Source organism: Onychostoma macrolepis, chromosome 09, assembly GCF_012432095.1.
Source record: "Onychostoma macrolepis isolate SWU-2019 chromosome 09, ASM1243209v1, whole genome shotgun sequence".
Taxonomy (NCBI): domain Eukaryota; kingdom Metazoa; phylum Chordata; class Actinopteri; order Cypriniformes; family Cyprinidae; genus Onychostoma; species Onychostoma macrolepis.
Window position 1 is genome coordinate 7,986,684 of NC_081163.1, and position 22,236 is coordinate 8,008,919.

The 22,236-nt window shown below is 40.7% G+C and overlaps 1 protein-coding gene across 27 annotated transcripts in view; it reads left to right on the forward strand.

The window, feature by feature from the left end:
* The window catches only part of ttn.2 (titin, tandem duplicate 2), a 163,328-nt gene that overhangs the window by 89,425 nt on the left and 51,667 nt on the right, over positions 1 to 22,236 (forward strand). For all 27 annotated transcript variants that reach the window (XM_058786692.1, XM_058786704.1, XM_058786696.1 and 24 more), the window contains 35 exons: positions 18 to 317; positions 403 to 705; positions 828 to 1,364; positions 1,490 to 1,792; positions 1,883 to 2,182; positions 2,298 to 2,594; positions 2,726 to 3,010; positions 3,103 to 3,396; positions 3,492 to 3,791; positions 3,881 to 4,189; positions 4,620 to 4,819; positions 4,993 to 5,422; positions 5,516 to 5,824; positions 5,928 to 6,109; positions 6,202 to 6,331; positions 6,544 to 6,843; positions 6,943 to 7,260; positions 7,348 to 7,644; positions 7,745 to 8,044; positions 8,709 to 9,023; positions 9,148 to 9,296; positions 14,187 to 14,337; positions 14,450 to 14,731; positions 14,814 to 15,116; positions 15,212 to 15,517; positions 15,602 to 15,883; positions 15,984 to 16,283; positions 16,388 to 16,690; positions 16,777 to 17,085; positions 17,206 to 17,487; positions 17,627 to 17,926; positions 18,042 to 18,335; positions 18,429 to 21,383; positions 21,508 to 21,843; positions 21,934 to 22,218. In XM_058786692.1, coding sequence (XP_058642675.1) covers positions 18 to 317; positions 403 to 705; positions 828 to 1,364; positions 1,490 to 1,792; positions 1,883 to 2,182; positions 2,298 to 2,594; positions 2,726 to 3,010; positions 3,103 to 3,396; positions 3,492 to 3,791; positions 3,881 to 4,189; positions 4,620 to 4,819; positions 4,993 to 5,422; positions 5,516 to 5,824; positions 5,928 to 6,109; positions 6,202 to 6,331; positions 6,544 to 6,843; positions 6,943 to 7,260; positions 7,348 to 7,644; positions 7,745 to 8,044; positions 8,709 to 9,023; positions 9,148 to 9,296; positions 14,187 to 14,337; positions 14,450 to 14,731; positions 14,814 to 15,116; positions 15,212 to 15,517; positions 15,602 to 15,883; positions 15,984 to 16,283; positions 16,388 to 16,690; positions 16,777 to 17,085; positions 17,206 to 17,487; positions 17,627 to 17,926; positions 18,042 to 18,335; positions 18,429 to 21,383; positions 21,508 to 21,843; positions 21,934 to 22,218 — 12,846 coding nt within the window. The remainder of the gene's footprint in view (positions 1 to 17; positions 318 to 402; positions 706 to 827; positions 1,365 to 1,489; positions 1,793 to 1,882; positions 2,183 to 2,297; positions 2,595 to 2,725; positions 3,011 to 3,102; positions 3,397 to 3,491; positions 3,792 to 3,880; positions 4,190 to 4,619; positions 4,820 to 4,992; positions 5,423 to 5,515; positions 5,825 to 5,927; positions 6,110 to 6,201; positions 6,332 to 6,543; positions 6,844 to 6,942; positions 7,261 to 7,347; positions 7,645 to 7,744; positions 8,045 to 8,708; positions 9,024 to 9,147; positions 9,297 to 14,186; positions 14,338 to 14,449; positions 14,732 to 14,813; positions 15,117 to 15,211; positions 15,518 to 15,601; positions 15,884 to 15,983; positions 16,284 to 16,387; positions 16,691 to 16,776; positions 17,086 to 17,205; positions 17,488 to 17,626; positions 17,927 to 18,041; positions 18,336 to 18,428; positions 21,384 to 21,507; positions 21,844 to 21,933; positions 22,219 to 22,236) is intronic.

The window sequence follows — 22,236 nt, forward strand, 5'->3', positions numbered from 1 at the left end:
TTTTTTACAAATGCTAGGTCTTCCTGGGCCATGCAAAGAAATTGTTGCTAGTGAGATTACCAAGAGCACCTGCAAGGTGTCCTGGGACCCTCCAGACTATGATGGTGGTAGCCCTATTCTCCATTATGTGCTACAACGCAGAGAAGCAGGCAGGAGAACCTACGTCAATGTTATGTCTGGAGAAAACAAAGTTAGCTGGCCGGTTAAGGATCTCATTCAAAATGGAGAGTATTACTTCCGTGTCAGAGCTGTCAACAAGATTGGTGGTGGTGAATTCATTGAGCTTCGCAACCCTGTAATTGCTGAAGATCAGAAGCGTAAGTAATGACATTTATTGGAAGCATTTGGTTGTAACTCTCATTCTGTATAATATTTTTAACAACCTTTGTCCTTCAAATACAGAACGTCCTGACCCACCAGTCGATATGGAAACACACAACCCAACTTCTGAGAGTGTGACCCTTACTTGGAAGCCTCCCATGTATGATGGTGGAAGCAAAATTATGGGTTACATTCTTGAGAAGATGATGAAAGGGGAAGAGAACTTTCAGAGATGCAATGACTTCCTTGTGCCAGTGCTGTCCTATACTGTTAAGGGGTTGACGCAAGGAAAACAATATCAGTTCCGTGTACGTGCTGAAAATGCAGCTGGTGTCAGTGATCCTTCACGCAGCACACCTTTGATCAAAGCCACAGATGCAATTGGTATGAACATAGTCTTTTGTTATTTTGTCAAATCATAAATTTTTATCAGATGTGAAGTGCCTCTGAAGCAAGCTATTGGTACTGTATATGTAAGCATTTTTTTTTTGTTATTCCACTTCCAGATCGTCCAAAGGTATTCCTTAGCGGTAGTCTACAATCAGGCTTGGCTGTGAAACGAGGTGAGGAGATCCGTTTGGATGCCAATATCTCTGGATTCCCTTACCCCCAAATTACATGGATGAGGGACAATTCAACCATTTGGCCAGAGCCACTGAAGAAGAGACCAGAAAGGCCCATTAAGAAGAAGAAGAAGGAGAAAGAAAAAGAAAAGGAGGCTGATGCAGAAAAGAAAGAGGCAGATGCAGAAAAGAAAGAGGCAGTTGCAGAAAAGAAGGAGGAAGACAAAGAGGCAAAGAAGGAGGAGGACAAGGAAAAGAAGGAGGAAAAGGAGAAAGAAAAAGAAGAGGTGGAGGAACCTGAGGAACCCGAAGAAGCATACCACCCAACCTTAAATGAACGTCTTACCATTGAATCCAAGAGGAAGGGTGAATCCTTCATTATTGTAAAAGATACTATCAGAGGTGATCATGGTGTTTTCACCATAAAAGTTGAAAATGAGCACGGTGTTGCCTCTGCCTCCTGTGAAGTTAATGTCCTTGGTAAGTATAAAACTCTTCAGTGTGACATCAACACTTTACAGAAAACATGTAAAACCTTTCCCACCTTGAGTAATAATAATAATAAAAAATAATGGAATGTCAATTTTTACACCTTCCTTTTTCAGATACTCCTGGACCTCCAGTCAATTTCAAATTTGAAGATGTGAGGAAGAACTCAATCCTCTGTAAGTGGGATCCTCCTCTGGATGATGGTGGTAGTGAAATCCTTAACTACATATTGGAACGAAAAGATAACTCCAAAGCGGATCTTGGATGGGTCACTGTAACATCAATCCTTAGAGGCTGTAAATTTCTAGTACCAAAACTTATTGAGGGCAAGGAGTACCTCTTCCGTGTCACTGCAGAGAATAAGTATGGCCCTGGAACCCCATACATCTCCAAACCCATAATTGCAAAGAATCCATTCGGTATTTTTATTTTCCGTTGTCTGTTTGAGAACATTATTTGCATTGTGTTTCACAGTTAATTTAACAGTTCAATTTGCCTTGTCAATTCAGATCCTCCAGATGCGCCAGAGAAACCTGAAATTACGGATTCCACAGCCAGCAGTATGCTTGTTACCTGGACAGAACCCAATGACCATGGCAGCCCCATTGAGGGATACTGGGTAGAGAAACGAGAAGTTAATAGCACACACTGGGCGAGAGTCAATCGCACCATGGTTCCTGATTTGGAAATAAATGTAGAGGGCCTTTTGGAGGGTCTGACATATATTTTCAGAGTCTGTGCGGAAAATGTAGCAGGACCTGGAAAGTTCAGTCCTCCGTCAGAACCAAAAACAGCACAGGCACCAATCAGTAAGTTTGTAGTATTTGAATTGACTATATAAACCATCAACATATAAGAAATAAATGTATTATCAAATTAATATCAATTTAAAATGTAAAATTTACTATATGTTTTTTTTTTCAGGGCCCCCAGGTCCACCAATTCCAAGAATTGTAGACACCTCCGACTATTCAATTGATGTTGAGTGGGATCCTCCTGCAGACAATGGTGGCGCAGACATCTTTGGTTATCATGTTGACAAAGTTGTTGCTGGTACCAAGGACTGGTCACGAGCCACAGAGAGACCACAGAAGAGCCACACATTTACAGTGTATGGTGTTAGAGAAGGAGCTAAGTATATGGTCCGTGTTGTGGCAGTAAATTGTGCTGGTGAAGGACAACCTGGATTTACAGATGCAGTAATTGTGAGAAACCCTGCAGGTATATACATATAACTGATGCTAATTATTATGATATTTTTTATTTGTTAATTGATTAAAGTGTTATTCAAATATAATATAATAACTATAATTTTATGCTAAATGTGTGGCTTTGTTTCTTTGTCAAAACAGAGGTTCCAGTCATTGAGCTTGATATCTCAGTGAAAAATGGTGTTGTCGTTAGAGCTGGAGAGATGCTGAGAATTCCAGCACATGTTACAGGTAGACCTTTTCCATGTTTGAAGTGGACAAAGGATGATGGTGCATTAGAAAAAGATCATATGGAGGTGGAAGAAGCTGGACAGGACAGCACCGTTGTCATCAAAACCACAAAGAGAAGTGATCATGGCAAATACCAAATCCAAGCAGCAAATCCAAGTGGTATTAAGTCTGCATGGACCAGGGTTGAAGTTATGGGTAAGAATTTTGAAATTGTCTTTTGGATTAAAAATGTGTACACTCATGTTCATTATAACATACATTTTCCCACATTTAAAATCTCTTTTCAGATGTTCCTGGACCAGTTCTCGATCTGAAACCTGTTGTGGTTACCAGAAAGCTAATGATGTTGAATTGGTCAGATCCTGATGATGATGGTGGTAGTGATGTGACAGGGTTTATCATTGAAAGGAGGGAGCCAAAGATGCACACATGGAGACAACCTATTGAGACCGCTTCATCCAAATGTGAGATTGTGGGTATTATTGAGGGACAGGAATACATTTTCCGTGTTGTGGCTGTGAACAAGTATGGATGTGGACCTCCAGTCGATCTTGGACCTATCCGTGCTGTGGATCCTCAAGGTAAACTTTACACAAACAATGCTTTTCTCCTACAATAGCACTCAAGATTACGACTGTTTCTATGTATTTATTATCATATGTTTATTAAATGTCAGGTCCACCAACTTCTCCTGAAAAGTTCCACTATACAGAGAGGACCAAGTCCTCTGTTACTATTGAATGGAGGCCACCCCGTAATGATGGTGGTAGTCCCATCCTTGGCTACATCATTGAGAAGAAGCGACAAGATCAACCAGCCTTCCAGCGTGTCAACCCAGAGTTGGTCACTGCTCAAATTTTGACAGTTGAAAACCTTGATGAGTTGCATATGTACGAGTTTCGTGCAAAGGCTGTCAATGCATTTGGTGAAAGTGAGCCTTCAATTACCATGACTGTTGTCATTCAGGATGATGAAGGTTTGTCCTATTCTAGTTTAACATCATAGCACACACATTTTACTTTTCTTTTGATGACAAAAATTCCATCTGTCTTTTGATGATTATAGTGGCTCCGAGTCTGCATATGTTGAAGCACTTCAAGGGTGATTTGATCCAAGTTAGGAAAAATGAACCTATTGAGATGCCCGCTGAAGTCACAGGCCTGCCAATGCCAAAAATTGAATGGCTAAAGGATGATGTTGTTATTGCCAAGCCAACTGAGAAACTCCTGATAGAAACCAAAGAGATTGACAGGGTGACATCACATACAAAACTCTCCATCCCTGGTGTTACTAGATTGGACAAAGGCACATATACAGTTACTGCCTCAAATCGTTTGGGAACTCTCAGTCATTCCATCACGGTGGAAGTGCTGGGTAAGTTATCCTGTACTGTACAAATATTGGACATTTTTTGAACACCTCAGTTAAACCTTGACATAAACATAAACCTTGACATTTTGCTGCTCATGTTGAGGTGATTTTAGTGGATGAATGGGGTCAGTTCTCTCCAAGTTCCCACACTTGTCCTAGTAGTTGCAGTTGTAGTTCATCATGGAAATTCTCCATTAATGTTTGACAACCACAAATTGCCCAATACTTTTGCCTTATTTGAACTTTATATCTCTTATGTTCAACATAACAAACCAAACATATTTTTGTGAACTGTTATACATTATACTGCCTTTTTAATAAAACACATTCCACTTGATTTGATATTTTGTTATGTGATTCAATGACATCATGGCTTAAGTGTCCATAGTGTTTGTATATTTTGCATATACCTAATGATCTCTTTTTTTCATAGATCGCCCAACACCACCAAGAAACATTGCTGTTTCAAATATCAAAGCTGAGTCTTGCAAACTTACTTGGGATGCCCCATTGGATCTTGGTGGCAGTGAACTTACCAACTATATTGTTGAGATGAAAGACCTTAATGGTGAAGATCCTGAAAAGGCTGAGTGGGTGCAGGTTACTAACTCCATTATCGAGAAGCATTATGGGGTAAGCAAAACAATTATTTTAAAGCAGTTGTATAGGTAGTCATTCAAAATGTATCAAAAAGAATATTGTTTATACAGAAAAATAGGGAAAATTTATTCAAGACAAATAGAAAAAAATTATGCTATCATGTTGTTTAAGGACAAGATAAAGATTACATTTTTTTTTTTTTGCAGGTATGGAACCTGCAAACTGGTGGCAACTATAAATTCAGAGTTAAAGCTCAGAATAAGTATGGAATAAGTGAGGCCTGTGAAACAGAGGAGGTTCAGATTAAGGATCCTTCTGCTCTGCCTGGCCCACCTGAGAAGGTCACTATTGCTGAGCGTTCTAAGACCCATATGTTACTGACATGGGAACCACCTAGGGACTGTGGCGGTTCTATGATTACTGGCTACTGGCTTGAGAAGCGTGAAAAGGGCACTTCCTATTGGTCTCGCGTGAATAAGATCCTGGTGTCAAAACGTGGCACGAAAGGCTGGGAATACCAGGTTACCCGTCTCATTGAGGGAACGGAGTATGAATTCCGTGCAATGGCTTGTAATTCTGCTGGTATTGGACCACCTAGTGCCATCTCTGAGTCTGCCATTGCTGACGATCCTTTGAGTAAGATCATAAATTAAGTGCATTTCTATTTTGAATAGATTTTTATGCATGCTGTTTTTAACATATTTCATGTTTGTTTTTGTGTGTGTACAGCTCCACCTAGCATGCCAGCAGCTCCTGAGATTGCTGACAAAACCAAGCGTAGTGTCACCCTTGCATGGACCCCACCAGCTAAAGATGGTGGCCGCCCCATCAAAGGTTACATCATTGAGATCCAGGATGAAGGCACTTCTGAGTGGGCCAGGATCAATGATGCTGAAAATCTGCATCCTTCTACTGTGTTCACCATTCCAAACCTTCAAGAACTTAAGAAATACAGATTCAGAATTATTGCTGTCAATGAAATTGGCGAGTCTGAGCCAAGCCCCAGAACCACTGAAGTTCGCATAGAGGACATTCAAAGTAAAGTTTTTTTTATTTTATTTTTTACTGAAGTACAAATTAGCATCCGCTAGAGTCACATGATTATTTTTGCACGATCTTATGCATTCTCTTAATTTCACAGCTGCACCAAAGATCTTCATGGATATCAGTGCTCATGAACTGCTGTGTATCCGTGCTGGAACTCCATTTAAGATTCCAGCTACCATCACAGGACGTCCTGTTCCTAAAGTTACATGGGAGTTTGATGGCAAAGCGAAGACAGAAAAGAAGGATCGTCTCCATGTCTTACCAGTGGATTCACAGGTAACATCTTTCTCTAATTTTAAACATGTATAATTATTATTTTCTTCTGAATCTTTGTAAGACTGTTATTTATTAATTATTTTTGGGATTAGGTTGAATCTACTGACACTACGTCAGTTGTTACAATTCCTGTGAGTTTGAGAAGCCATTCTGGCAGGTACACAATTACAGCAAAAAACAAATCAGGACAGAAGCATGTCAACGTCAGAGTAAATGTGCTTGGTGAGTTTCCTACCTATTCATATTTGTGTGTGTATATATATATATATATATATATATGTATATATGTATGTATATGTATATATATATATATATATATATATATATATATATATATATATATATATATATATATATAAAACATATGTATATGAAGTGAACACTTAATCCAAATGAAAGTTGTGCTATGAGGTGAATTGATAATGTTTTTTCAGATGTTCCTGGAGCACCCAAAGACCTCAAAGTTACCGATGTCACCAGAACCACAATGAGACTTATTTGGAAACTGCCAGATAATGATGGTGGTGAGAGAATCAAGAGTTATTTTATTGAAAAGAAGGCTGTAAATGGAAAGGCTTGGACAGTTGTCAATGCTGCTTGTGCCAGCATGGCCTTTGTTGTGCCCAACCTCCTCGAGGGACAGGACTACTTGTTCCGTGTTCGTGCTGAGAATCGCCTTGGCTTTGGACCATTTACCGAGACCACAGAACCTGTTAGGGCAAGGGATCCTGTCTGTAAGTTGGTAACCCTAGTATTTTGAAAAGCATCACACATGCCTCTAAGTAGTTTTTTTTTAAATTAACAATCTTTTCTATTTTCTTTTTAATGTAAAGATCCTCCTGATCCTCCTACCAAGGTGAAAATTAACCTTGTTACCAAGAATACAGTGGCCCTGTCATGGGAGCCTCCCAAGAATGATGGTGGAGCACCAGTAAAGCATTATATCATTGAGAGGCTGAGCTGGGATACCAGTGGTCCACAGAAAGAGACTTGGAAACAGTGTAACAAAAGAGATGTTGAAGAGACTACCTTTATTGTTGAAGACCTTAAGGAAGGTGGCGAGTATGAGTTCCGTATTAAAGCTGTGAATGAAGCTGGCGCGAGCAGACCCTCTGTTACTGCCGGACCAGTTGTCATTAAGGACCAGACATGTAAGTACAAGATCTTGTCATTTTTTTGTATTAAGTTTCTTGAAATATGTTAGTTACTTGCTAATGTTTTTTTCAAAATCTTTTTAGGTGCTCCAAGTATTGATCTCAGAGAGGCTTTGGAAGGTGCAGAAGGATATGATGTCAACATTGTTGCCAGGATTCAAGGCTGTCCATTTCCATCTCTTGTCTGGCACAAGGCTCCACAGGACAAGCCTGATGACAAATCACCTGTACAGTATGACAAACATGTCAATAAACTTGTTTCTGATGAGAAATGTACCCTGTTAATTCAGCAGTCAAAGAGAGATGACAGCGCCATATACACTCTCACAGCCACCAACAGTTTGGGAACAGCCACCAAGAGCATCAAGCTTAGCATTTTGGGTAAGTCCTTGAATTTCATGATTTCATTTTCATCTAATTTTAAATGATTCATCCATTAGAAAGGTGAGCAATAAATAATATCCTGTTCTTGTGTCCTTAGGACGTCCTGGTGTACCTGTTGGACCAATTAAGATTGGGGAGATTTTCGCTGAAAGGATTGGCCTCTCCTGGAATCCACCATTAGATGATGGCGGTTCCAAGATTACAAACTATGTCGTTGAAAAGCGTGAAGAAAACAGAAAAACATGGGTCCATGTCTCTAATGATCCGAAAGAATGCCAATACACTGTACAAAGGCTAACAGAGGGTCATGAGTATGAGTTCCGTGTTATGGCTCAGAACAAATATGGAGTTGGACCACCTTTGTACAGTGAACCTGAGAAAGCACGAAACCTTTTCAGTAAGTTTCATTCACAGAGAATTTCTAAATCCAGGGGTTTTCAAACTTTTTGATAAAAGTTTCTTTTTTTTTTTAAGTGACGTGTCATGTGGCCAAGTATGGTAACCCATACTTGGAATTAGTGCTCTGAATTTAACCCATCCTAAGTGCACACACACAGCAGTGAACACACACACCGTGAACACACACCCGGAGCAGTGGGCAGACATTTTTGCTGTGGCGCACAGGGAGCAGTTCGGGGTTTGGTGCCTTGCTAAGGGACATCTCAGTCGTGGTATTGAGGGTGGAGAGAGCGCTGTACATTCACTCCCCGGTACCGAGACTCGAACCCGCGACCTTTGGGTTACGAGTCCGACTCTCTATCCATTAGGCCACGACTTTGATGCCCATGACTTACCAAATATGATGGTCCCTTTGTGAGGGGTCACCCTACTACTAGAAAAAATCTTAAGAATAACATAATAAAGATACATTATTCGTTAAGGACTTCTGATTTCCAGTCTTTAGAAAGCAGAATGAAACAATAATGATCACAAATTCAGTTAATGTGCTAAAATTGTGTTAAGCATGTTAAATATTCTATTCAAGTAGGGGTTTCTGCAAAAAGTAATGTGTTGTTGCTATTCAATCTAATACTTATTTTGCTCTACTCTTCCCCTAACAGCTGTGCCTGGCCAATGTGAGAAGCCAACAGTCACAGATGTTTCAGTTGAATCAATGACCGTTAACTGGGATGAGCCAGAATATGATGGTGGCTCTCCAGTAACTGGCTACTGGCTAGAGCGTAAGGAAACTACAGGCAAGCGCTGGACAAGAGTGAATCGTGAACCTATCAGAATCAGGACTCTAGGAGTTTCCCATATTGTGACAGGCCTCTTGGAGGGTGCTGTCTACCAGTTCCGCGTTCTTGCAATTAATGCAGCTGGTAGTGGCCCACCAAGTTTGCCTTCTGATCCTGTTGCAAGTAGAGATCCCATAGGTATGTTATGCTTTGCTTGTTTGGTTTTATATTTTCCCCCTCACTTTTCAACCAATATACTTCAGAGTTGCTTTACTTTTTTTTATTCATGTGTCTATTTAACGTTTGTATTATTTCTTAACAGCACCTCCGGGACCTCCAACACCAAAAGTAACAGATTGTACCAAGTCAACTGTTGATCTTGAATGGATTCCTCCACTTATTGATGGTGGATCTAAGATCACAGGATACTTTGTTGAGTACAAAGAAGAAGGACAAGAGGAATGGGAGAAGGTATATATAAGTCTGTGTGAATGTGTATATCTATCTGTCTATCTAGACATTTGTTATTTATTGTATGCAGGGCTTGACATTAACTTTTTTGCTAGTGGTTTTCCAAATTTACTAGCCACTCAGTATTTTCACTGGCCACAATTTAGTTGTTGGGAAATTATGTTTTATATGACTTAATACTGCATACAAAAATTTATTTAAATTGATTTCTAGGTCATTTTTGACCTATTTAAAGGAAATTTTTCCCTAACCGTATTTAATGCATGCATCATCTTGCATATCAAATTCTTACATTTTACTAATAATTTCACTTAATATAATAAGATAATATAGGGCTGTTACCAATCATATGAAATCAGTATCTACAAAACTGATCTGGAGCGGCATTCAGATGCATTTACACAGACAGTTCAATGTAGCTGAAATATAGCATGAATGCATTTACACTTTAAAATTATAACAGCATAAATAATGTTGTGAGCTCGCTGTTTTAAAATATATATATTTTTTAATATACAAATATGAAATTTTGGAAAAAATATAAAAAGATAAGCTACTATGTAAGTAAACCGCCAGTAGGTGACAGCTCTTAATTAATGAGTCATTGAAGCATGCCTTCAAACGATTCGTTCAGATGGCTGATTCATTTAAGAATGAAGCAAGTGCCTGTCCTTATGAATGGACCACTGAATCATTGACTCAAATGATTCAAAATTCAAAAACGCGAATCATTCATTAACGAAACACCGCTGTGTGTTGCTCAGACATGCTCGCGACTGTTCTGCTGTGATCTTTGTTTGGAACTATTTTGCAGCAAATGGAGCAAAAACAGTCAGTGTTGACAATATGTCCTTAACTAACACGTCACGGCAAGTTTTCTGCTCTAAGTTTTCTACTCTAAGTTTTCTACTTATTTTCCAAGTTTTGGGAGCGCTCACCACACACCAAAAAGAAAGAAAAAGACAGCTCTCTATAGCAGCACAGCTCTGTAATAGTTGTCACATTGTGGTGGGCTTACCGTACGAAGAGAGTGCAAGCCCCATGGCCACTGTGAAAGAACCGGAGAGCCCCGGAGGAAAAGGTCATCCTCCCCATCCGTGTGCTTGCGTACTGTGGATTTCTGCGAAGGATTCACACGGCCTCTGCATCTCCTGTTTAGGTGCCAAACACGCTCGGGCATCTCTGTCCAACCCCGAGGGCTGTCCTCACTGCTCGAAGTTCTCGGTTAAAACTGTCTTTCTGTCAGAGCATCTGACGGGCCGAGCGCGAGCCGCTTTAAACTGAAACTATAAACTATAGGCTATTAGGCTATATCTTACGAGTTTTTTTTTTAAAGGCCTTCATATAAAGCTTGTCACATGTTTAGAACAAATTGTATTATTCACTTTCTCCGCAGCAGTTCAGTCTGTGTCCTCCAAGAATATTTTCAGATGCGCTCGTATCAATTGTATATCGATATTAACAGTATTGCTTCATACCGTATCGCTTATAAAGAATATATCAATATTTCATACTACTTGATATACCGCCCAGCCCTACGTCCGCTGAGTGCACAGAATGCGAGTTCACCCTCACCTGTACAGACGGACACGGATCTACTCGAGGTCTGTCGCAGGGCCGCGGCTAGACTGTAGATCGACTGGCCATCCCAACCGGCAGGTCAGGGGGCTGAAAGATATGTATGATGGAAATAGACTTCCGTCACGTCTCCCTCCAGTGAGGCAGTTTATTCCAGCTGTCCCGGCTTGTGTGGCTGAAATGAAGAGGTTTTGGGACAAGCCTTTTTCCCACCATGTGCCTGTCAAGGGCTTCTCGAGGCTGGATGTTCAGGGTATGGAGGATTTGGGGATGGCAGATCCTCCCCGTCGAATCATCTGTGGCTAGTCACTTGCACCCAGGTCGCAGGGCAGCGCTCTCTTCAACCGGAGCCTCGCGGCCAGAGAAAACAGAGCGCTTCGCCGCCTCTGTTTTTCAAAAGATCTATAAATCATCTGCACTGGCCGTTCGTGCTTTGAACATGACGTCCCTCCTTACTGCCTGGCAAGTGGAGTTATTAGAGGAGATGGGGCGTCAGCTGGACTCTGGATCTCCCAACCCAGCGCTCTGGGAGGAGATATGTGTCATTGCAGATTTAAACCTGCGCACGTCCCGCGGAGCAGTTCAAAGCTGCAGTCGGAGTATGGGCTTAGCGGTTGTGGGAGAGAGATCGCTATGGCTGGGTTTGTCAGATGCCCCTATTGATCCAAAGGCCATGTTCGGCGCGACGGTAACAGCGATGCGTCAGCAATGTGACCTGCGAAAAAAGGAGGGAGAGGCATTCGAGGTCTGTCTCCCCAGAAAGCCGGCAGCTCGGCCTTATTTCCCGAGCTGACCGAACTTCAGACCTTCAGGTAGGGCTGGACGATATGGCCAAAATTTATATCATGATATATTTGTTCATTTCGGTCGATACGCTATAATTCCGATATCGATATGAACACTAAAAAAAAAGCCTCATAAAAACTGCCAAGAATGCCCACAACAGGTGTCTGTACTTACAAACTTATGAAAAATGAATTTGCCAAGTCTATGAACTCCTCCTATTAAACTATATAATATTTTCGGGGGGAAAAAACAGCACAAATAAATTGATGTTCACCTTTTATTTGTATTTAGCCTTCATACAAACAAGAAATGTGAAATCACTGTCAAGTAAACATCTCAGACTCACCTTATTAATATTAATATCTTTAACTTCAAACTATAGGCTAACATACACTACCAGTCAAAAGTTTTTGAACTGTAAGATTTTTGTTTTTTAAAGAATTCTCTTCTACTCACCAAGGCTGCATTTATTTGATGAAAAATACAGCAAAAACAGTAACATTTTGAAATATTTTTACCATTTAAAATAACTCTTTTCTATTTGAAAATATTTTAAAATGCAAGTTATTCCTGTGATTTCAAAGCTGAATTTTTAGCATCATTACTCCAGTCACATGATCCTTCAGAAATCATTCTAATATTCTGATTTGCTGCTCAAAAAACATTTATTATTATGTCAAAAACAGCGGAGTAGAATTTTTTTCAGGTTTCTTTGATGAATAGAAAGTTCAGAAGAACAGCATCTATCTGAAATAGAAATCTTTTGCAACATTATAAATTTCTTTATCATAACTTCTGATCAATTTAAAGCATCCTTGCTAAATAAAAGTGTTAATTTCTATCATCCCCCCACACACACAAACAAAAACAAAAACATGTTGCTGGAGACCGGATTATTATTGAAAATGCAATCTGATTCTCTGCCAGTAGGAGGCGCTTTGAGAGCGGAAGAGCTAGCGGTTTCCCCAGTGATGGCTGTAATCTAAGCAGCTCTGCTTGTGAACACTACTTTATCAGATAAAATGAAAATGCCATCAAAACTATTCTGAAGACAGTCTGTTCCCTTCAGAGATACATTCATATAAATCACCCGCGCCGCGTTTTGATTTTGAAACTTGCAGTGCTCATGTTTATTCAACGAAGTCAAACGCCACAAATAAATCAATGTATTACACATTAGTAATGTATATCGAAATATCGCAAATGTGTTTAAAAATCATATCACCGTTATTGAAAAAATATATATCGCGATACATATTGATATCGAATTATTGTCCAGCCCTACCTTCAGGGAGAGGGGGACACATTCCTCCCGGCCAGTATGGCGCGATCAGAATCATTACATGTTTGCATTGCTGAACGCTCCATAGTGTCGCCTCGATCAGGCTCAACGGAGGGAACGCATAAGAAATTTGCGCAGTAGCCAGCTGGTCTTCTCCGCACACATATGCTCGTTTCTATAGGCTAGATGTGACAGAACCCTCTCTGGCCCACTCAGTCCTGGGAGTGAGTAGTCAGGGGGTATAATGCAGTTTATTAAGGGGCGAATTCCTATTTTCATTCTGTTTTACCTCTGTTGGGGGTTATGATTCAGATAATAACCTACTCTTTCTTCAGTCTGCTTTGTCAGCATATCAACAATAAGAGAGTGGTCTATATCCCATAGTGAGATACCAAACGAATGTTAGAAAGAGAACGTTAGGTTACTTATGTAACCCCGGTTCTCTGATAAAATGAGGTGAGGTATCTCACAAACATTGCCCTCCTTGCCTTACTGCATGGAGAAGAGATATTCGGAGAATGACGAAACAGCAGGTAGGTGCGGTTTATATATACAATATACAGGGAGGTGGGACTCCCTGATCGCTACAGCGATTGGTCTGCCATAGTTGGCAGACGTGGTGTTATTGGTGCTTCCGCGATCGGTCACGCCTGAGGCGTTCCCATAGTGAGATACCTCACTTCATGTTATCAGAGAACCGGGGTTGTCAGTAACCTAACGTTTTCAGGGAACTTCCCTCTCTTGGTCTTGTCATGTTGCATAACTAGGCTGTATGTTATAAATAGAAAAACAAAGTTACATTTTTATGTTTCTTCTGTGTGCAGTTTCGTTTTAATTTCTCCACGAAATTCTCTCACAGGCTGCGTGAGCTTCAAATGGTGCGACCTTGTTGTTACTTATTATCCATTATCAATCGCCGTTTACACTGAATGTAATAAAATCATAACCATTCTCGCCGAAATTTCGGTGCAATTAGATACTTTAATCAGATTAGTTGTCCGGTCGTGCAAGTAAAATTCTCTTCTTTCACTTGCCCCTTCAAAAAATCTACTTGTCCCAGACAAGCATTAATGTCGAGCTCTGTTACTGTATATAAAATTCAACCCACCTGAGTGGCTAGTGGGAGTGACTGTGTTACATGCCACAGCTGAAATCCACCCGCGTTTGGCGGGTTGGCGGGTATTAATGTCAAGCCCTGATTGTATGTTTTGTTTAAATTTATTGATTTATTTTTATCTTATTAGGTTAAAGACAAGGAAATAAGAGGCACCAAGTTTGTTGTTCCTGGACTTAAAGAGCTTGGACTCTACAGATTTAGAGTGAGAGCTGTAAATTCTGCAGGTGTGGGAGAACCTGGCGAGGTTGCTGATGTGATAGAAGTCAAGGATAGGACAAGTAAGCATTAGTTCACATTTTAGATTTCTCTTTTCTTTATATATATTTTTTTGTTTGTTTGTTTTTTAAATATATTCATGTTACTTCATATTTAATTTGCCATATATTTTAGTCCCCCCTGAGGTTGACCTGGATGCAACTGTCAAGGAGAAGATTGTTGTTCATGCTGGTGGAGTAATCCGCATCCTGGCCTATGTGTCAGGAAAGCCTGCTCCAGAGATTATTTGGAATAGAGACGATGGTGATTTACCAAAGGAGGCTGCTGTTGAGATCACATCTATAAGTTCAGCTTTGGTTATCAAAAATTGCAGGAGACAACACCAAGGCATTTATACATTGACTGCCAAGAATGCAGGTGGAGAAAGGAAGAAAGCAGTCATTGTTGAAGTACTGGGTGAGTGTTTTTTTCCTTTGAGTCTGAATTCTGAAATGATTTCAGTAAAGTAATAAACACCACTTGTTTTATTTCTTCACAGATGTCCCTGGCCCTGTGGGTCTGCCTTTCTCTGGTGAGAATCTCACCAATGACTCTTGTAAGTTGACATGGTACTCTCCTGAAGATGATGGTGGCTCAGCTATCACCAACTATATAATTGAGAAGAGAGAAGCTGACCGCAGAGGCTGGACTTCAGTGACATATACTGTCACAAGACACAATGCTGTTGTCCAGGGACTTATTGATGGCAAGGGTTATTTCTTCAGAATTGCAGCTGAAAATATAATTGGACTGGGTCCGTTCACTGAGATCTCAGCTCCTGTCGTCATCAAGGATCCACTCTGTAAGTCTCGTTTATTTGTATCAGTATTTTTTTATTTATAAATGTCGTTACCTTTAATTGCTTGTAGAAGGTCTCACACATTTAAACTTCTTCAGCTGTACCTGAACGCCCAGAGGATCTCGAGGTGACAGCCATCACAAATGATTCAATCAGTGTCGCATGGAGACCTCCGAAGTATGATGGAGGTTCAGACATTACAAGCTATGTTCTTGAGGTTCGTCTTATAGGACAGGACAACTTCAGCCGTATTGCTTTAGAGGACAAACTTATGGAACGTAAATTCACACACGTGGGTCTTAAAGAGGGTTCTTCTTATGAATTCCGAGTTAGTGCTGTGAATCAAATCGGTCAAGGCAAACCATCATTCAGTACCAAACCAGTTACATGCAAAAAAGAGTTTGGTAAGTTGCGCTAAAGTGATTTGTTCTTTAATTTCTTTTTTTATTGAGCATTTATAATTTATTGTAAATCATACTCTTTACTAGAACCACCTAACCTTGATCTTGAGTTCCGTGACAAGGTTGTTGTTCGTGTTGGGGAAACCTGCACTCTTCAAAGCGGATACTCAGGAAAACCAACACCAACTATTAAATGGTTCAAAAATGACGAGGAGCTTCAATCAAATGAAGAAATTGCTCTTACCAGCACAAAGAATAAATTGTGCTTGACTATTGCAAAGGCAAAACGTGATCACAGTGGAAAATACACTGTTGTTCTAGAGAACTCCATTGGCTCACGCAAGGGCATATGTACCATTATTGTTGTCGGTAAGCTAATCTTTACTTTAGTCAAGCATATTATTTTTTCTTATCTTGCTATTATTTTTGCAAACTTAATCGTGAATCATATGTATTATGACTTTTTCAGACCGCCCACAACCTCCAGAGGGTCCTGTTGTCTTTGACGAGATCTACAGGAATTACATGCTCATTTCTTGGAAGCCCCCACTGGATGATGGTGGAGCTGCTATTTCTAACTATATTGTTGAAAAGAGAGACACCAACAGGGATCTGTGGATGCCCGTCACGGAATCTTGCACAAGGACATCATGCAGAGTTCCAAAACTGATTGAGGGAAGAGAGTACATCATTAGAATCTGTGCTCAGAATATTCACGGCATTAGTGATCCGCTACTATCTGCTGAGACGAAAGCAAAGGATGTTTTCAGTAAGTAACAGTTTCTGCAATGTAATAATAATGTACACAAATTCATTTGAACAAGAATCATTTAATTTATGTCTTACGCATGTTCAAATTTCTAACACTTGCAGAGGTTCCAGATGCTCCACAAGCACCTGTGGTTAAAGAAATCTATAAAGATACAGCTCTGATTTCATGGCTTCAGCCAGCTGATGGTGGAAAACCAATCACAAACTACATTGTTGAAAGGAAGGAGACCAAGGCCAACATGTGGTCTAGAGCTGGAAAAGATCGCATTTACCCTAACACAGAATATTGGGTTCCTGACCTTCTCAAGGGATGTGAATATGAATTCCGTGTCATGGCAGAGAATGTGATTGGCATTGGTGACCCCAGTCCACCTTCAAAGCCCATCTATGCCAAAGATCCTATTGGTATGTGTCTAATGATGTTTTCAATTAAAAATGTAAATTTTTTGTATTATGAGTTCAAATATTAACCTCTTATTTTCTTGCCACAGTGATCCCAAGCCCACCTGTACTTCCAGTAGCAATTGACAAGACAAAAGATTCAGTCACTCTTTCTTGGCAACCACCAAAGGACTGTGGCAGAGGCAAAATTTTTGGCTATCTCCTTGAGTATCAGAAAGCTGGTGATGAGGAATGGCTTCAAGTAAATCAAACACCTGACTCTTGCCAGGGCACTACATTCAAGGTTATCAACCTCGAGGATGGTGCACTTTACAGATTTAGAGTGAAGGCAGTGAATGCTGCTGGTGAATCAGATCCTGCATATGTACCAGAGCCCGTTCGAGCGCAAGACAGACTTGGTAATTTGTGTACTTAGATATGTATTACTTTACTTTGCTAATTGTGTGTTATGCTTATTGCATTTAAGCAAATATGTGTGAAAATAGTAAATGTTTTTGTTTTTTGTCTATTGTCTAAAGAGCCCCCAGAACTTCAACTGGATTTAGGCATGCCTCGTGAGATCAAAGCAATGGCTGGAACCCATATTAATATTATTGCTGGAATCAAGGGAATACCTTTCCCTAAAGTCACATGGAAGAAAAATGAGGCAGATGTTCCAACAAGAGCAGAGATTGAAACCTCTGGAACAGCAACCAAACTAGAGATGCGTTATTGCACTCGTGGAGATTGTGGAGATTACACACTTACTGTTGAAAATCCCGCTGGATCAAAGATAGCCACATGCACCGTGCTGGTTCTTGGTATATATATTTCAAAGGCTATGTTCATTTAAAAATTGTGTAATTGATAAGAAGTAGAACATACAAATAAATTAAATGAAAATTAAATACTATGCTTTTTACGCAATGTGTTAAGTTGTTTATTTGTTTGTTTTCATAGACAAGCCTGGACCAGTTCAGCATCTCAGAGTATCTGATGTCAGAAGTGATTCTGCTCAGCTGTCTTGGAAAGACCCAGAAGATAATGGTGGTACACGAATCACTAACTTTGTTGTTGAGAAAAAGGATGCAGCATCTGCACAATGGGTGCCAGTCTGCTCATCATCCAAAAAACGTAGCATGATGGCCAAACACTTGATTGAGGGAACGTCATACATGTTCCGTGTGGCGGCTGAAAATCAGTTTGGAAGAAGTGAATATGTTGAGACACCAAAAGCTATTAAAGCAATGAATCCACTATGTAAGTATTGCCTGTAAAATTACTCCATTTGATGTTTATTTTCAAAAAAGCAATATCTAAAAGTATAATATATAAAAATAAAAACTAACGTTTGTTATTTAACTGGAAATTTCAGTCCCACCTGGTCCACCTAAAGACCTGCATCATGTGGATGCTGACAAAACTGAGGTGTGGCTCCAGTGGAACTGGCCTGATCGTACAGGAGGAAGTGACATCACAGGATTCTTGGTTGAGTACCAAGAAGAAGGTGAAAGGGATTGGGTAGTTTTTAAGACTGTCAGTATTCCTGAGTGCCATGTGACTGGACTGGAAGAAGGAAAGACCTACAGGTTCCGTGTTAAAACAGAGAATGCAATTGGTCTAAGTAGACCAGACACCACTGTGCCAGTACTTTGTCAGGAAAAACTAGGTTAGATTCAAATTTTAACATTCTGTATGATTACTTAAAAAAAGATGTTTTCAATTTGTATTAATAAACTTTTTTCTTCTACTTTCTTTGTAGTACCACCAGTTGTTGAGGTGGATGTGAAGTTGATAGAGGGAATCATTGTGAAAGCTGGAAGCACTATTAGATTGCCTGCCATTATGAGAGGCCTTCCGGTTCCCACGGCCAAATGGGTCATTGATGGAGAGGAAATCAAGAGTGAAGGCAATATCAAAATTGACACTGACAACTTCTCCACTGTTCTAAGCATTGCCGACTGCACAAGAAATCACACTGGAATCTATATTCTCACAGTGTCTAACTCAGCAGGAAGTAAGACTGTTTCTCTGAATGTCACCGTGCTTGATGTGCCAGCTGCCCCAATAGGTCCTGTTAATATCCTTGAAGTGACTCCTGACTCCATGGTCATTGAATGGCGTCCTCCCAAAGATGATGGTGGAAGCCCTGTCATGAACTATATTGTTGAGAAGAGGGAATCAAATAAGGAAACTTGGGGAGGAGTAAGTTCTGGCAGCACTTCTACAAGGCTCAAGATTTCTCGTTTGCAGCAGGGTGTTGAGTATGTTATGAGAATCTGTGCTGAAAATAAAATGGGAATTGGCGCAGCTCTTGAAAGTGCACCAACTGTAGCCCGGCACCAGTTTGAGCCCCCTGGCCATCCTGGAAAACCAGTTGCATCTGATCTTTCTGAAGATGCCCTCACACTTGGATGGACAATGCCTCTCTTCGATGGTGGTAGTCCAATCAGTGGGTATATTATTGAGCGAAGGCATAAAGGAGGCAAATGGATTAGAGTGAATAAAACACCTTGCAAGGACCTTAGATACCGAGTGCTTGGGCTTTTTGAAAGTAATGAATATGAGTTCAGAGTATTTGCTGAAAACATTGCTGGTTTTAGTGGACCATCACCTATCTCAGATCCTGCCAAACCTTGCAGACCATTTACTGTTCCAGGACCTCCAGTTAACCCTAAGGTAAAGGACTACAGTTGCACATATGCTGACTTGGTCTGGATCAGACCCACAAGAGATGGAGGCAGTCCAGTCATAGGGTATATTGTTGAATACCAGAAGGGAGGTGCTGAGTGGGAGAAAGTCAATAAGGATGATCTGATTAAACAGTGTGCTTATAGAGTAAAGGGACTGACAGAAGGCACAGAATACAGGTTCCGTGTTAAAGCTGTCAACATGATTGGAGAAGGTGAGACCAGGGAAATCCCAGAGTCAGTTATAGCTAAGGATATTGTCATTCCTCCGGAAATTGAAATGGATGCCACATGCCGTGACCGTTTGACTGTTCGTGTTGGGCATAACATTAATGTTGTAGCATATGTGAAAGCAAGACCTGATCCAGAAATCACTTGGAGTAAAGGTGAAAATGTTTTGGAAAGGGACAAGCGCATCACTCTGACAAACAACTTCCCAGTACTGCAAATGCGTATCAAGGAAGCGACCAGAGCAGATCATGGAAAGTATACATTAAAGGCTGTTAATGAAGCTGGAGAGGCCTCAGCTACTATTACAGTAAATGTTCTGGATAGACCGGGGCACTGCCAAAATCTTAAGTTGACCTATGTAACTAAAAACTCTTGCATGGTGTCCTGGGATGCACCAGAGGATAACGGAGGCACTGAGATAACTAATTACATTGTGGAATGTCGGGAGCCAAGTATACGAGCCTGGTCAATGATCTCATCTGACTGCACAAATCGCATGGTAAAAGCTAAGCTCATGGAAAATCATGAGTATTTATTCCGTGTGTCTGCCGAGAACAAGTGTGGTCCTGGGCCAGCAACAGAGACCAAAACTCCCATCCTAGCAATTGACCCACTTCAGAAGCCAGGTGAGCCAGAGAACTTCCACGTCAGTGATATTGGTAAAAACTTTGTTTTCCTTAAATGGAGAAAACCAGATTATGATGGTGGCAGTCCTAACCTGGGCTACTATTTGGAGAAAAAAGCAAAGGATGCTGAAGAGTGGGAGAAGGCACATGAAGGAGTCCTGAAAGAGACATTCTTTATGGTAGACAAATGTGTTGAGAACCACACCTATCAATTTAGAGTCCAGTCAACAAATGATGGAGGAGAAAGCGCCTGGGTTAGGACATCTGATATTCTTGTCAAAGAAGAAGTTCAGAAACCAGTTCTTGACCTGAAATTTGTTGGTACTGTTGTGGTCAAAGCTGGAGAATCAGTTAGACTTGAAGCTGGACTTAGAGGAAAACCACAGCCTGAGGTTACCTGGGTGAAGGAAAAGGCTACAGGCGATAACCCAAGGATTAGCATTGACACTGGACATGATTACTCCAAATTCCTCCTTACTAAAACCAAGCGTAGTGATACTGGTAAATATGTAGTCAATGCTACAAACTCAGCAGGATCATTCACAGCATATGCCAATGTTGCAGTTTTGGATACACCAGGACCTGTCAGAGATTTGAAGGTTTCTGGCATTTCCACAGACAAGTGCAGAGTGGTATGGGATCCTCCAGAGGATGATGGTGGTTGTGAGGTAGACAGCTATATTCTAGAGAAATGTGAGACAAGAAGAATGGTCTGGTCAACTTACTCTGCCTCTGTTGTCACCAATTACTGTAATGTAACACGTCTTGTTGAAGGTAATGAATACATATTCAGGGTCAGAGCAGAAAACAAGATGGGAACTGGTCCACCAATGGAGAGCAAGCCTATTACTGCTAAAACACAATACAACAGGCCTGGTCCACCTGATGCACCTGAGGTAACCAAAATTGGTAAAGATGAGATGACTGTGGTATGGGCTCCTCCTGAAAATGATGGTGGAAAGTCTATCACTGGTTACATTCTGGAGAGAAAAGAAAAGCGGGCCGTTCGGTGGGTCCCTGTCACAAAGAGCCCTATCTCTGAGAGGCGTATGAAGGTCACCAATCTGATCCCTAACCATGATTATCAATTCCGTGTCAAAGCTGAAAATGAAGTAGGATTGGGAGAACCAAGCAAACCATCCAGACCCATCACTGCAAAAGATCCAATTGGTATGTATAGTCTGTATTATCTGTTGTAATATCTGTATAATCTGTTCATTCAATTTTGTGTATTTTTTTCTTATTGATGTATTTATTTGTTTTAAACTAAGCTGGCATTGTATTTACCATTTAGAGCCCCCTGGTCCTCCTGGCAGCCTTAAAGTAGTTGACAGCACAAAGACATCCATTACACTTGGCTGGGCGAAGCCTGTGTATGATGGTGGCGCTCCAATTATTGGATATCTGGTTGAAATGAGGGATAAAGTGCAAATGGAAGGTGAAAAAGAGAGAGATCCAGAGGAAGGCTGGAAGAAATGTAATACTGCTGGACAGCTTGTCATAACTGAATTTACACTGATTAACTTGGATGAGAGACAGGAATATGAATTCCGGGTGTCTGCTCAAAACCAAGTTGGCATGGGCCGTCCTGCAAACCTCAAGGATGCTGTATCACCAAAGGAGATCCATGGTAAGCATTTGTTTTAAAGTGTCACTCATACGATTGCCCTTGAAATTCAGTACAATTATTCAGTTTTTTGTTTTTGTTTTTTCACTACAGAACCTCCAGAGATTGATCTTGATGCCTGTCTAAGAAAAGGCCTTAGCGTAAGAGCAGGATGTCCTATCAGACTTTTTGCAACAATTAGAGGAAGGCCAGCACCTAAAGTGACTTGGAAGCGCATGGGTGTTGACAATGTCATTAGGAGGGGCCATGTGGATCAGATTGATACAATGACCTTCCTTGTGATTCCTGAGTGCTCACGTGAAGACTCTGGCAGATATTCTTTGACTCTTTCCAACGCCTCTGGAGAAAAGGCTGTATTTGTTCGTGTTAAAGTCTTAGGTAAACTTACATTTGTAT